Source organism: Saccopteryx leptura, chromosome 12, assembly GCF_036850995.1.
Source record: "Saccopteryx leptura isolate mSacLep1 chromosome 12, mSacLep1_pri_phased_curated, whole genome shotgun sequence".
Taxonomy (NCBI): domain Eukaryota; kingdom Metazoa; phylum Chordata; class Mammalia; order Chiroptera; family Emballonuridae; genus Saccopteryx; species Saccopteryx leptura.
The window spans coordinates 41,435,687-41,450,693 of record NC_089514.1 but is presented as its reverse complement, the minus strand read 5'-3'; the positions used below and the strand labels follow the sequence as shown (position 1 = coordinate 41,450,693).

Here is a 15,007-nt window from a genome sequence, read left to right as displayed (position 1 = left end):
CTGGCTCTGGTTGCAACAGAGCGACGCCCCAGATGGGCAGAGCATCGCCCCCTGGTGGGCATGCTGGGTGGATCCCAGTCGGGCGCATGCAGGAGTCTGTCTGACTGCCTCCCCGTTTCCAACTTCATAAAAATATATTAAAAAAAAAAAAAAAGAAATTTGGCTCTCAAAAGACATTTCAATCATTGTACTGTTGATACTTGGCTCTGTTGACTAATGAGTTTGCCGACCATTGTCCTAGGAGGAGCTGCTGTTGCCCATTGCTCCCTGGTTATAAGTATTGTGGGTCTCTTGGAGTTTAGGGACTCTGTGAGAGAAGGAAGACTGGACGTGCTCCCAGGAGGGAGAGTGGGCCCTGGGTCCTTTTGAGGGTTTTTTTGTTTTTTTTGTTTGTTTATTTTTGTATTTTAGTGAGAGGAGGGGAGGCAGAGACAGACTCCTGCATGCACCCTGACTGGGATCTACCCAGCAAGCCCATTAGGGGGTGATGCTTTGCCCATCTGAGGCCCTTGCTCCATTGCCATTTTGGCACCTGAGGTGTGGAAGCCATGGAGCCATCCTCAGCGCCCGGGACCAACTTGCTCTAATTGAGCCATAGCTGCAGACGGGAAGGAAAAAAGAGAAGACAGACAGAGAGAGAGAGAGAAGCAAGAAGGATAGGGGTGGAGAAGCATATGGGTGCTTCTCCTGTATGCCCTGACTGGGAATCAAACCCTGGACATCCACACACCAGGCCAATGCTCTACCACTGAGCCAACCAACCAGGGCTTGAGGGTTTTAAAGACTGAGTGTTTAGGGGCAGTCTTAGGGAAAGATCTCAATAGAAATCAGCTTTATGCTGATGTGCCAAAATGAGATTTATTCTCTTAATTTCATCTGCCCTTGGGTATGGTTGGCACAAATGGCACTAATTGGATTTCTGCTGTCTATCTCCCTGAGCAGGGTGACTTAAACTATTTACCCTCTGGTTAGCGAGGAGAAATGTAAATCATTTACTCTTACAGGTCCTTGGTTATGGAAAAACAGGATTTTGTGGTTTACTAGATAGCTATAAACTGCATGGCCCTTTATCTATCTCAGTTTCCCTATTCCACTTGTCCTGGCTAAGTAGCCTGTCTCAGAGTGATAGATTTTCTGTACTTGTTGGTAAATCTGACATAGGCATAATGGAAAGAAACTTCCATTGTTTTTCTTCAAAAATGTTTATATTGTCAAGTTTTCGATATGTATAAAAATAGAGTGCACTACAGTGAACTTCTATGTCTGTCACCCAAATTCAGTAATTACCAGCATCTGGCCACATTTGCTTTATTTACCCTTTATTTCCTGCTGAATTATTTCAAAACAAATCCTAGAAGTCATGTTCTTGTACTTCTACAGGATGTCAGTTTGCATCTTTTTTTTTTTTTTTTAAGTGAGAGGAGAGGAGATAGTGAGACAGATTCTGTATGTGCCCCATCCAGATTCTACCTGGCATCCCCCATCTGGGGCTGATACTTGAACCAACCGAACTATTATTAGTGCCTGAGGCTTTCACTCTTGGACCAGCTGAGCTATCCTCAGTACCCAGGGCTGGTGCTCAAACCATTCGAGCCACTGGCTGTGGGAGGGGAAGAGGAAGAGACCAGGAGAGAAGCAGATGAGCTTCTGCTGTGTTCCCTGACTGGGAATCAAACCCAGGATGTTCATATACTGGGCCAACACTCTATCCACCGAGCCACTGGCCAGTGTTAGTTTACATCTTTGAAAAACAACAGCCTGCCTGCACCTGGGTGTTTTAAAATAAACTTTCCTTTTGGCACACACTAGCCTTGTGATTTCGGTTCAGCCTTCAGTTGCTGCCTTTCAGTATGGACTTTAGAAAGATCATAAAACTCATCAAATAAAATAAAAATAATTTCTTGGTGTTAGTCATACTTAATAAAAATTTCCTTTATAATGGATGTTGGGCAGATAAAATGTATTATGCTCACTTTGTTAAAGATAACACGAGGAAGCCGTCGCCCAGGTGATATTAATGTGTGTTGGGGTGGGCTAAAGGCAGGCGGAATCCTTGTAGCCTGGGGCTTGGTTTTGGGATTAAGCCTTTCCTACCCTTTTTGGTGTAAAGTGGTACAATCCTATCATGCCTCAGAGAAGTGACTTTGTATTAGAGACTTCCCTATTATGTATATTGGATTAAGGGTTTGGATTTCTGCACTATAAAATGGGGATGGAACGAGAGTTTGCGCTCTTGGTTCCTGAGGTTAGCATGAGAGAGCGGAGAGAGTAGAGCCAGCAGCGGAAGGAGGCCACGTGGAGGAGGCCAGGAGAAGCAGCCAAGATGGCGGAGTGCTGAGTGAGATGCCAGTTTGTGTAGAGTTTGTATCTGGGATAAGGAAGAAGATGGGGAACTGAGGAGAAGAAGGCTGGTGAGCTAGAAACCTTTGATTCTAGGAAACTCGGATAAGTCAGTGGCTTTGTGAGCACTGAGTGTGACTGGGTTTTGGAGCCCAGTGTGTATTTTTACTTGCCCGCCGGGTGCAAGGTAGGATTAAAGGTTATGGCCCATCAGTTTTTGGCTCCGCTCTTTCTTTACCGACTGTCCAAATCCAATGCGAACCTGCATGTGAATGGCCACGATGGCGGCTCCTGGCTTTACAATGGAAAAGGACTTTTCTAGACTTTTTTGAATTACATTTCAAGAAATGTTATTTTCTTCTGCATATCTTCTCTTCCTCTTAAATGTGTATCAACTTGCTTTAATTGTTTAAAGATTCAGTTGTTTAATTCACTTTCTTAACTTTTTCATTAGACTAGTGTTGGTCAAATAAGTTTGTAAATATGATATATGCTTGCTCACTTATAGTTTGTATTGGGTGTGGGGGACAGGCTGTAAGCAGGCCGAGTCATTATAAACTAAGGCTTAGTTTTAACACTAAGCTTTATCCCACACTATTCACTGATTGCATGATGTGGGGTGGTGCACTCTCATGAGGAATCCCATTATGCCTCAGATAAGTGACTTTGTATCAGAGACTTCCTTGTTTGTATATTGGGTTAAAGGTTTTGATTTCTACACTATAAAGTGGGGCAGAATGGGAGCTTGCTCTCTCAGTTCCTGAGATTAGCATTAGAGGAGAGAGCAGAGAAAGACCACGTGGAGGAGAGAAGAGGCAGCCAAGACGGTGGAGTGCTAAGGGAAAAGCCAGTTAGTGCAGAGTTTGTGCAGAGAGAAGGAGATGGGGAACAGAGGTGAATAAGACTGGTGAGGGTATAAACCTTTGATCCTAGGAAAACTTGGATAAGTCGTTGGCTTTGGGAGCCCTGAATGGAAAGGGAAGTGTTTTCCCACTGTGTGTATTTCTTGCCTGCTGGGTGCAAGCTAGGATTAAAGCTAATGGCCCACCAGTTCTTGGCTCCATTGTTTCATTACCATCTGTCCGAATCAAATGTGAACCTGCACAGGCCAGGCGGCTGTGATAGTGGCCATGACTACTGGCCTTACAACTAGCATACGGAGTATGTGGTTTCTCAGAAAAACTATCTTGCTGGAAATTAATGATTTTTAAAAAATGATTCTTGAGCCCTGGCTGGTTGGCTCAGTGGTAGAGCGTCGGCCTTGCTTGCAGAAGTCCCGGGTTTGATTCCTGGCCAGGGCACATAGGAGAAGCGCCCATCTGCTTCTCCACCCCTCCCCCTCTCCTTCCTCTCTGTCTCTCTCTTCCCCTCCCACAGCCGAGGCTCCATTGGAGCAAAAGATGGCCCAGGTGCTGGGGATGGCTCCTTGGCCTCTGCCCCAGGCGCTAGAGTGGCTCTGGTCGCGACAGAGCGATGCCCCGGATGGGCAGAGCATCGCCCCCTGGTGGGCAGAGCATCGCCCCTGGTGGGCGTGCCGGGTGGATCTCGGTCGGGTGCATGCGGAGTCTGTCTGACTGCCTCCCCGTTTCCAGCTTCAGAAAAATACAAAAAAAGAAAGAAAAAAAATGATTCTTGAAGGTGAAAGTTTCTTAGCTATATAATTAGTTGTTTCTTTTGCTTTTAGTAGGGAAGCTTTCTTCTAATTCTAGGTCCTATTGGAAGAGAAATGCACCTAGAAGAAATAGAGCAAAGGCATTTAACGACTTCCCTTTCTCTTGAGAATGTCAGTTTTTATTGGGCTACTGGTAAGTTTGCATTCTTGTTAGTCTTGGTGGGGCGCTTGGGAGGAGGTGATTGGGGTTATGGAAAGGTGGTGTTTTATCTTTCCCCTCCCTGTGCCTGGTGCATTGGGAAGGGCAGCCTTAAGGGATAGTGACTGAGAGTAGTTCAGGACCTATGGATCAGAGCTGAGAGCAGAAGTGGAGAGAAGAGATCATACATTTAATACCCAGATAACACCATTAGAATCCAGAATGCTCTTTCCATATTTTCATATTGGGTCTTCTAAAGAGGGCCCTTTGTTTGCTCGTGGTGTTGTAAGTACCGTACCTCACTTCCATGGGTTTACGTAGAGACACCAAGTCCAGATGAATTTTGAAAGGTTTTATTTAAAAGGAGATTTATTAATATGCCAGCCACATATGACTAACATGAGGCATATCTGACCCAAATGGTGCAGCCCCAAATATATCTCAGAGGCTGGTTATATACCCTTTGACCACATACAGGTTGGGGGGACATGACAGCATGACACAGTCATTAACAAGCTTATAACATTTGTGTAGGGGATTTGAAAAACGTTAAAACTTTCAAGATGACACAATGGTGATGTCATTTACATATCCAATACATCCATAAACCTGTTAGTGTCTATCTCCCCTCCTTTGCCTAGAGGTACATGTTGATCTCAGGATTCCAGGAAGAGAGGGAGAGCCAAAATCAGTGTAGGGTGGTATGTAAATTTTGTCTCTTATTGAAAGTGAAAGGAAGTTCTTCAGATAACCTTAATCCTTTCAGAGAACTAAAACTGAACAACCCAGCTGTCCTTGTGAGTCAGAAGACTTTCATATCCTTCTCCCTTCATTTTCCAAAGAAAGGATGGGACAGAAAGCCTGACTTTTCCTCTTTAAAATGGTATTGCCATTTTGAAGAACTAAAGAACTAATGTAAAGCCAGCAGGCAGGGCCGGGGCCACTATCACAGCAGCCCGGCCCATGCAGGTTCGCATTGGATTCGGACAGTCGGTAAAGAAACCATGGAGCCAAAAACTGGTGGGCCATAACCTTTAATCCTACCTTGCACCCGGCGGGCAAGTAAAAATACACACTGGGCTCCAAAACCCAGTCACACTCAGTGCTCACAAAGCCACTGACTTATCCGAGTTTCCTAGAATCAAAGGTTTCTAGCTCACCAACCTTATTCACCTCTGTTCCCCATCTCCTTCCTTATCCCATATACAAACTCTACACAAACTGGCTTCTCACTCAGCACTCCGCCATCTTGGCTGCTTCTCCTGGCCTCCTCCACGTGGCCTTTCTCTGCTCTCCTCTGCTCTCTCTTCTAATGATAATCTCAGGAACCAAGAGCCTAAGCTCTCGTTCTACCCTCTTTTTATAGTGTAGCTTCACAACCTTTAATCCAATATACAAAATAGAGAAGTCTCTAATACAGAGTCACTTCTCTGAGGCATGATTGGATTGTACCACCCCACATCAAAAAGGGTAGGAAAGGCTTAATCCCAAAACCAAGCCCCAGGCTACAGGATTCTGCCTGCCTTTAGCCCACCCCAACACACATTAATATCACCTGAGTGACGGCCTCTTCGTGTTATCTTTAACAAAGTGAGCATAATATATTTTATCTGCCCAACAACTAAGTTTTACAGTTCTTTGGCACTTTACCACAGTGGCGGGAAACATAGCAGTCCCCTCATGTGATGTTTTCTTTCTGCAATTATAGTTACTTGCAATCTGAAAATGTTAAATGAAAAATTCTTGAAGTAATTCATAGTTATAAATTGTGCACCATTCTGAGTAGCATGTTGAAATCTTATACCTTCCTGTTCTGTCTGGCCTGAGATGTGAATCATCTCTGACTAGCATATCTGTGCTGTATACACTTCCTACCCCTTAGTCACTTAGAGTAGCCTAGCACTGTGCCATTCACCTTAGCTCATTTCATCATGTAGGCCTTGTAAGGTATTTTTCCCCGCTGAGAAGGAAGGAAGAGGCCAGAGCCACAAAATGTGGAATAGCAAACGGCTTTATTGAGAACAGAGCACGCATCCCGCCCGGCAAGGTTCCCTGGCCCCGAGGAAAGATGGAGGCCAGAGAAGTTGCAAAGATTAAACTGCGTGGGAGATATTTAAAGGGTCCCTCTAGGGAAGTGGAGCTAACATGACGTGGTGAAATCCCACTGGCTGGCAGACGATGGCTTTTTTCCAAACGGTTCCTGTGAAGCCTCCTTTTGGCGTACTTGGTTGTGGGTGGTCCTAGCCAAAGTTCACGGGTCTGGGTTCCCCACGTGACCATCCCCTATTATCCACTGACCTTACATTCTGACCATTTGTGTTAAATAGAAAAGGGGCGCCATTTATTCGTCTGGCTACTTCCTGCTGAATAGGGACGTCGTGGGGAGGGGGAGATCAGAAGGTGGTGGCTTTGAGGGGTGTCAGGAGGAACATCTGTGTGGCTGTGAGTTGAGAAACTTCGCTGATGCGGTCCTGTAAGGATTAAAAAAAAAAAGAGGTGGCCCTGGCCGGTTGGCTCAGCGGTAGAGCGTCAGCCTGGCGTGCGGGGAACCCGGGTTTGATTCCCGGCCAGGGCACATAGGAGAAGCGCCCATTTACTTCTCCACCCCCCCCCCTCCTTCCTCTCTGTCTCTCTCTTCCCCTCCCGCAGCCGAGGCTCCACTGGAGCAAAGATGGCCCGAGCGCTGGGGATGGCTCCTTGGCCTCTGCCCCAGGCGCTAGAGTGGCTCTGGTCGTGGCAGAGTGACGCCCCGAGGGGCAGAGCATCGCCCCCTGGTGGGCAGACCGTCGCCCCTGGTGGGCGTGCTGGGTGGATCCCGGTCGGGCGTATGCGGGAGTCTGTCTGACTGTCTCTCCCCGTTTTCAGCTTCAGAAAAAAAAAAAAAAAAAAAAAAAAGAGGAGTAACAGGGGGATTTGTAGGATCCAGCCTTTTGGTGAGCTGGAGATGGATGGAGTCCAGTGGTTCCGACTGCCAGTGGTCCTATATGGAGGCAAGCTTGAGGCAGAACTGCACATCAGGAGTGGCATAAAAAGGGGAAAGGAAGGGGTCCCATCCATTCCCATAACTGAGACCTGTGAGGGAACTAGAGGTCCAGAGTGTGATGGCAAAACAGAGAAGGCAGCCCCCATGTCCATAAGAAATGAGATGGACTTACCCACTTGTTGCAGAACCCTGGGTTCTCCGAGTCCAGGCTGTGTCCTAGGAGTTCGAGCAATGCACCCACCTGGCTGGATTGGCCTTCCCATTGGGGTGGCTTGTCCTCCATGTAGAGGCGCTGAGGAAAAACCTGTTGCCCAAAGGGGCAATCACTCCGCCAGTGACTGGGCTGCTTGCAGTCAGGGCAGGGTTCAGTGGGCAGCCGCCGGCAGGGGCCCTACCGGGACCAGTGGTCCTGCTTGCCACACTTAAAGCAAGCTGCTGGTGGCTCTGCTGGTCTCAGGGTTGCCACAAGACCTGGGGGTTTGGAGCAATACCTTCTGCTGCATGCGGGCCTGGCAGAACAGCCTTGGCCTGTTTTTACTAGTTGGGACCGTTAAAAACTTTAAATTTTCACAGGTTCCGTGTTCACAGGTTCCGGATAGGGGCTTGGGGGTTTGGGAATAAGAGGAGGGGGGCTTGTGCGGAGCTCGGCACCCAGATCCTGCAGGAAACACTGGACAGGGCAGGAACTTCCTGCAAGAAAATTGTAGTTGGACGTCCTGAAAACTGGTGTAAGAGCCAATGCCAGGCTGAGAATGGCTTGACGGAGGAGGGGCTTAAGAACACAGTGAAGGGAGGGGCCCCTGGCCAGCAGGGGAGGAGAAAGAGTGATGGTAGTGGTGAATAAGAAACAGGTTTTTGAGAAGGGAGGGGAGGGGGCTTTCAGAGGGAAGAGACCTGAGCACAAAAGAGGTCCGCAGAGGGACCAGAGAAAAGTCCCGAGAGAGGGGCGCCCGCGAGGGTCAGACAGGAGGGAGAGAGAGTTGAGAGTCCATGGAGAAGAAAAGATTAGGAGTGGAGGTTTTAGGTGAGGTTTCTCTGGCCAGAAAAAGGCCTGCACGGTGGAACAGGCAGCACAGAGATTAAGGATGGGTGCGTGAATAATTAGAAGCCATGTATGTAAGGGATCTCCAATCAGTTCCCAGCTTTTTTGGCGATAGTTAAATTGGTGAGGGTGTTAACACCGAAAGTCCCTTCAGGAGGCTAATTCAGTAGGTTCTGTGGCCTGGCCACAGCGGAGAAGAAGAACAGTTTCTTCTTCTTTAGGGAGGGAGATTCCTGTGCCCCAACAGCCGCCCTCAGTCCTCGGAGTGGTCAGTATTGAGTATTAGCATCCTAAAAACTCAAGGTCTGGCCACGACGGAAAAGGTCAAGTGGATGTGCTTGGGGACGAGCACACGCACTCGGACGGATGGAAGAGTTCCCTGACGTAGCTACGGTTTCGGACAGGGAGTTTCGGAGGAAAGAACTGAGAGGAAGGCTGGAGGCAGGGGACTTACCGCACCGTGCGCCGAAGTGGGTGGCAGGTTGGAGATCCTAGTTCTTTCTCCTGGTTCTTTCTTGGAGGGGAGGGGAAAGGAGTGGTCCTTGCAGATTTCTAACTCCTTCCGGGTTTTCGGCACCAAAATGTAAGGTATTTTTCCCCGCCGAGAAGGAAGGAAGAGGGCTCGGAGCCACCAAGTGTGTTATAACAAAAGGTTTTATTGAGTACAGAGCACGCATCCCGCCAGGCAAGGTTCCCTGGCCCCGAGGAAAGATGGAGGCCAGAGAAGTTGCAAAGATTAAACCGCGTGGGAGATATTTAAAGGGTCCCTCTAGGGAAGTGGAGCTAGCATGACGTGGTGAAATCCCACTGGCTGGCAGACGATGGCTTTTTTCCAAACGGTTCCTGTGAAGCCTCCTTTTGGCGCACTTGGTTGTGGGCGGTCTTAGCCAAAGTTCGCGGGTCTGGGTTCCCCACGTGACCATCCCCCATTATCCACCGACCTTACAGGCATTGCCTTAGCTCATATTATCACAAGAAGGTTGAGTACAGCACATTAAGATATTTTAAGACTAGATTCATATAACATTTATTACAATATAATAGTTTTGCTTTATCATTACTTATTATTAATCTGTTACTATGCCTAATTTGTAAATTAAACATCATATATATGTGTGTATGTATAATAAAAGCAAATGTATGTGGTACGTATAGGGTTCCATGCTACATGTGGTTTCAGGCATCCTCTGTGTGTCTTGGAACATATCTCCCTCAGACAAGGGAGACTACTGCACCTTCATTTCTCAAGGTCAGGAACATTGAGCCACTTGTTCAGAACCCTGTGAGTTCTGTGTGCCAATGATGTATCAAGAGACAGGGCCTTCTCCTTACTGATTTGTAGCTGTTTTTATATGATGCTTGGAACAGATGCAACGTTTTGAAATTTGTCCTACTCCAGCTCCTGAAGCCTTAGGACAAAGCTGAATCTCAGTTTAAACCCAAATATGACATACTGTTTCTTCATCTGCTTAGTCTTTGTTTCTTGGGGAAGCACTCTGTAAAGTCAGTAGCCTCGGCCACCATCACAGCTGCCTGGCCCATGCAGGTTCACATTTGATTCAGACAGACAGTAATGAAACAATGGAGCCAAGAACTGGTGGGCCATCATCTTTATCCTAGCTTGCACACCCGGCAGGCAAGAAATACACACAGTGGGAAAACACTTCCCTTTCCATTTAGGGCTCCCAAAGCCACTGACTTATCCGAGTTTCCTAGGATCAAAGGTTTGTACCTCACCGGCCTTATTCACCTCTGTTCCCCATCTCCTTCTCTCTGCACAAACTGGCTTCTCCTTCAGCACTCCACCATCTTGGCTGCTTCTCCTCTCCTCCACCTGGCCTTTTTCTGCTCTCCTTTATAGTGTAGAAATCAAAACCTTTAATCCAATATACAAACAAGGAAGTCTCAGATACAAAGCCACTTATCTGTGGCATAATAGGATTCCTCATGAGAGTATACCACCACCACCATTGAACAGTCAAGGGTGTAGGGAAAAGCTTAGTTTTAAAATTAAGCCTTAGGCTATAACAGGGGTCGGGAACCTATGGCTCGCGAGCCAGATGTGGCTATTTTGATGGATGCATCTGGCTCGCAGACAAATCTTTAATTAAAAATATAATGTTAAAAATATAGAACATTCTCATGTATTACAATCCATTCATTTCCTACCGCTCATGTTCATGGTTCCAGGTGGCTGGAGTCAATCACAGCTGTCCTCCGGGACAACACCAAATATTTATTGGATAATGCATAATGTACACGGGTCATTATATGGCTCTAACGGAATTACATTTTAAAATATGTGACGTTTATGGCTCTCTCAGCCAAAAATGTTCCCGACCCCTGGGCTGTAAGGACCCTGCCTGCTTACAGCCTGTCCCCACATCCAATGCAAACTATGCGTGCAAACATATGTATCATATTTACAAACTTACTTGACCAACACACTCCCTTCATACTCCTATATATCTGAAGGTTTTTTTTTTTTAATTGATTTGAGAGAGAGAGAAACAAATGATCTGCCACTCCCCCCGTTCGTGCACCCACTGGTTGACTCCGGCACGCGCCCCAGCTGAGGATCAAACCCACAACCCCAGTGCACTGGGGTGATGCTCCAACCAAGCTACCTAGCCAAGGCTGTTTGAGGTTTTTGTACAGGCATACGTTGGAGATATTGCTGATTCAGTTCCAGACCACTGCAATAAAGTGAGTCATGTTCTTTTTGTTTTTGGTTTTTGTGTTTTTTTTGAGAGAGAGAGACAGGAAGGGAGAGAGATGAGAAGCATCAATTCTTTATAGCGGTACCTTAGTTGTTTATTGATTGCTTTCTCATATGTGCCATGACCTGGGGGGTGGGGGGCACTACAGCAGACCAAGTGACCCCTTGCTTGAGCCAGCGACCATGGGCTCAAGCTGGTGAGCCTTGCTCAAATCAGATGAGCTCACACTCAAGCTGGCAACCTCGGGTTTCGAACCTGTGTCCTCCACATCCCAGTCCAACACTCTATCCACTGCACCACTGCCTGGTCAGGCAAGTCGCTCATTGATTGCTTCTCAGAGATTTGTGGGATGGGGGCTTCAGCCAAGCCAGTGACCTTGGAATCATGTCAGTGATCCCTCCCTCTAGCCAGATGAGCCTGTGCTAAAACCAGCGACCTCGAGGTTTCAAACCTGGGACCTCGGCATCCCAATTCAGTGCTCTATCCATTGCACCACCACCAGTCAGGCAAGTGAGTCAATCTTTTTGTTGGTGTAGAAGAGTCTTGCCTTCAATTTGTCTAAAAAAAAAAGCGTCTATGGAGCATGATAATACAAGGTGCGCCTATCTTTCTTCTAGAGATTGAATTCGAGGTCAGTAGTAAGTACCGTGACTGCTAGTGCCACCTCGCTGTTTGCCTCCGCATTATTTCTGAAGACTGCTGAGTGCAGTTAGTTTCCCCTCCTGACAGAGGACAGAGCTGGTCCTTCTCCCTCTGCTCTCTACAGGAGCCTGTTTGTTTATGGCAGGGCTGGGCAGCCCCTCCTCCTGCATCAAATCTGCAAGTTTCTAGGAGAGCTGACAGGGAGATGGTTTCTTTGGAGAAACCACTAATTTGTAGGTAAATGAGTTTTTAAATTTTTTAATTATTTTTTACAGAGACAGAGTCAGAGAGAGGGATAGACAGGGACAGACAGGAACGTAGACATGAGAAGCATCAATCATTAGTTTTTCATTGCGCATTACAACACCTTAATTGTTCATTGATTGCATTCTCATATGTGCCTTGACTACAGACCTTCAGCAGACCGAGTAACCCCTAGCAACCTTGGGTCTCAAACCTGGGTCTTCAGCATCCCAGTCCGACGCTCTATCCACTGCGCCACCACCCGGTCAGGCTGGAGTTTTTTTAAATGTATGCATTCTAGTGACTATTTTTACTATTAAATAAAATGGTAAGAAACCATGATAGTTAGATTTGTCAGTGATTTCAGATGATGTAGGTCAGTCATAATGTAGGAATTCTGGGCTTTGTTCTGTGTCTGTTACTAAGTTTAGTTCTTAATTTGACCTTTTTTGTAATATGTGTGGGAAATAATAAGAATCTTCTGATTTTACACTATCTCTATATAAATCTGTAGTTCACATGTTCTCCAACTCTGTAGACATTTTTCTTAAAAACATTTAAAGCAGCCTAACGGGTGCTGGTGCAGTGGATAGAACATGGACCTGGGACACTGAGGACCCAGGTTCAAAACCCCGAGGTCTCTGGCTTGAAGCCCAAGGTCACTGGCTTGAGCCCAAAGTGTCTGGCTTGAGCAAGGGGTTACTGGTTTGGCTGGAGCCCCCCCCCCCCCCCCCGGTCAGGCACATATGAGGAAGCAAATTAATGAACAACCATGAGTTGATGCTTCTCATCTCTCTCTCTTCCTGTCTGTGTGTGTGTGTGTGTGTCTCTCTCTCTTTTTCTTTCTTTCACTAAAAAAAATTAAAACTTAAAGCAGTTGTTATTGTGAAGATGTGGTAGATGCAGATATTATAAAGCATATTAATCAACTAACCTTCTTTAGTAACCTATCTGTAAGCCTCCAAGGATGAATAAAATATCCTCAGATGGTTTCAGACCCATTTTAAATCTTTCTGTATGAATGACAGAAATATATTTGTGTGATGGTTGGAGTACTGGTGGTTGACTAGAATTTCTATTTAAAAAATATATATTCCTTAAATTTTATTATTATAGGTTGGTCCTAATGTAATGTCTTATATTGTGGTCATACATTCTTTAAAACTGTCTACAGTATTAAAATTGATCTAGTTACACAGTGAAAGTTATTATTGAAGGAAAAGATCAAATGTCTTCACTGTGTTTGGTAAGTTTCTGTTTTATAAAGTGTTTACGTGACCTATGGAACACAAATTTAGGCAGGCCACTTAAGATTTCTCTTATTTTATTCCCATTAATTTCTGTGAGGAGCCCTGTCTCGTTTGTTCAGTGGTAGAGCATCAGCCCAGCATGTGGAAGCCCCAGGTTCGATTCTCAGTCAGGATACTCAGGAGAAGTGACCATCTGCTTCTCCACCCACCCCCCTTCCTGCAGCCATGGTTCCAATGGTTCAAGCAAGTTGGCCCCAGGTACTGAGGATGGCTCGTGTGGCCTCGCCTCAGGCACTAAAATAGCTTGGTTGCCGAGCAACAGAGCAGCATGTCAGATGGGCAGAGCATCACCAGATAGGGGGCTTGTCGGGTGCATCCCAGTCGGGGCACTTGTCGGGGAGTCTGTCTCTGCCTCCCTGCCTTTCACTTAAAAAATTTTTTTCTTTTTTTTTGGTGAGGTTCTAATTTGCTCATTTTCATTAAGGCTAATTATCAATGAGGAGTGTATTGAAATGAGAAAGAGTAGTGTGGGATTGAGTTGTGACACTGTCACCTTTGGACTATAATACAGGATACTTTTTTAAACCCAGCTTTGCTCACCTTGTTTCTGTATGGGAAGAGTATTATTTACAAAGGTTCTTACAAGAACTCAGTAGCTAATACACGACATAAAATAAGTACTTAATGTTAGACCATTTTATTTAGGTTGTAAATAACAAATGACCACTTTTGATATTATTGATACTATAGATGTTGCATTTTATGAAGAAACAAATGCTTTTAGTAATTGCATCACTAGGAAATGTATCCACAAATGATCCTTAACCATGTCCCAGATGTCTGCATGGTCTTTGAAGTGCTTGGCCACCATCTCCTCAAGTGGATCATCAAGTCCAACTATCAAGGTCTTCCAGTACGTTGTGTGAAAAGTATCATTCGACAGGTGAGGCTTATGAGGGCAGCCTCCACCCTAATACTTAACTGGCTAGACTTTCAACACAAATTCCCACTTTGGTTTGCTTTTTAAAAACATACAAACATACACATATATATTGCAGTATATGTCATTTTGAACTTGTTAAATCAGTTTTATTTTTAATGATATGACATTCTCATCAGGCATACATTTCTTTAGGCATATTGATCTTTTTAAGGTAGTGATATGCTATAGTGAAAAGTTTTTTTATTTAATATCATTATTATAAAATGTCCCACTTCATTTCTTAGAAAATAATTGAAAAGAAATAAATAATTTGTGTTTATTTGCAGTTTCTAGGTATTGGATGAAGGGTAAATGAAAGATAATAAGGCTTGTTACGTAGGGCATATTGCATTAGATTTGCTCTTTATTTAATTGCCATGGCAAAAGAAAATGTTCAGCTGGGGTCTGGGTCATTGACAATGATCTAGCAAATATTTATAAAATGAAAGTATTTATATATGAATGCTCTCCTTCAAATTAGAATTGTTTACCAGATTCAGTTTTTTTGCCTAGAATATTTCACTTTGTGTTCCCTAGTTGCCCTTACAGCCTAAATTAAGAATATTGCAGATACAACTTATTCTGGGTTACCTATTCATAAGATAATTGCTGTGGATACTTCTTCAGAGTAATTTATCGACCACAGAGGCTCTTAGGTTTGCTTGAGAAGAAGGCTAAGTGGTTTGGAGCCTGTGTCTTTCTCCCAGGTCCAGATCTTGAACTACATAGATTTGCCTGAGGGTTCCAGGCCTGAAATACAGGCTTTGGTCCAGAATTCTCAAAGAGGAAAAGAATCTGGGAGCGGTTCACAATTGAAGAATTGTAAATCCAAGTGATAGGGGCCTAAAAGAGAACCTTCCTAACCATTGTACGTAGCACACTGCTCACAAAAATGAGGAGATCAGAGGACGTGCAGATGCTCCGGTACTTCCGCCTTTTGTATGGTGCATTTTCACCGGTGAAATAAAAGTTGGTTTTGCATCTCGTTTGCATA

The 15,007-nt window shown here is 45.3% G+C and overlaps 1 protein-coding gene across 8 annotated transcripts in view; it reads left to right on the top strand.

The window, feature by feature from the left end:
• The window catches only part of SRPK2 (SRSF protein kinase 2), a 300,854-nt gene that overhangs the window by 243,531 nt on the left and 42,316 nt on the right, over nt 1-15,007 (top strand). For all 8 annotated transcript variants that reach the window (XM_066354334.1, XM_066354340.1, XM_066354337.1 and 5 more), the window contains one exon: nt 13,868-13,974. In XM_066354334.1, coding sequence (XP_066210431.1) covers nt 13,868-13,974 — 107 coding nt within the window. The remainder of the gene's footprint in view (nt 1-13,867; nt 13,975-15,007) is intronic.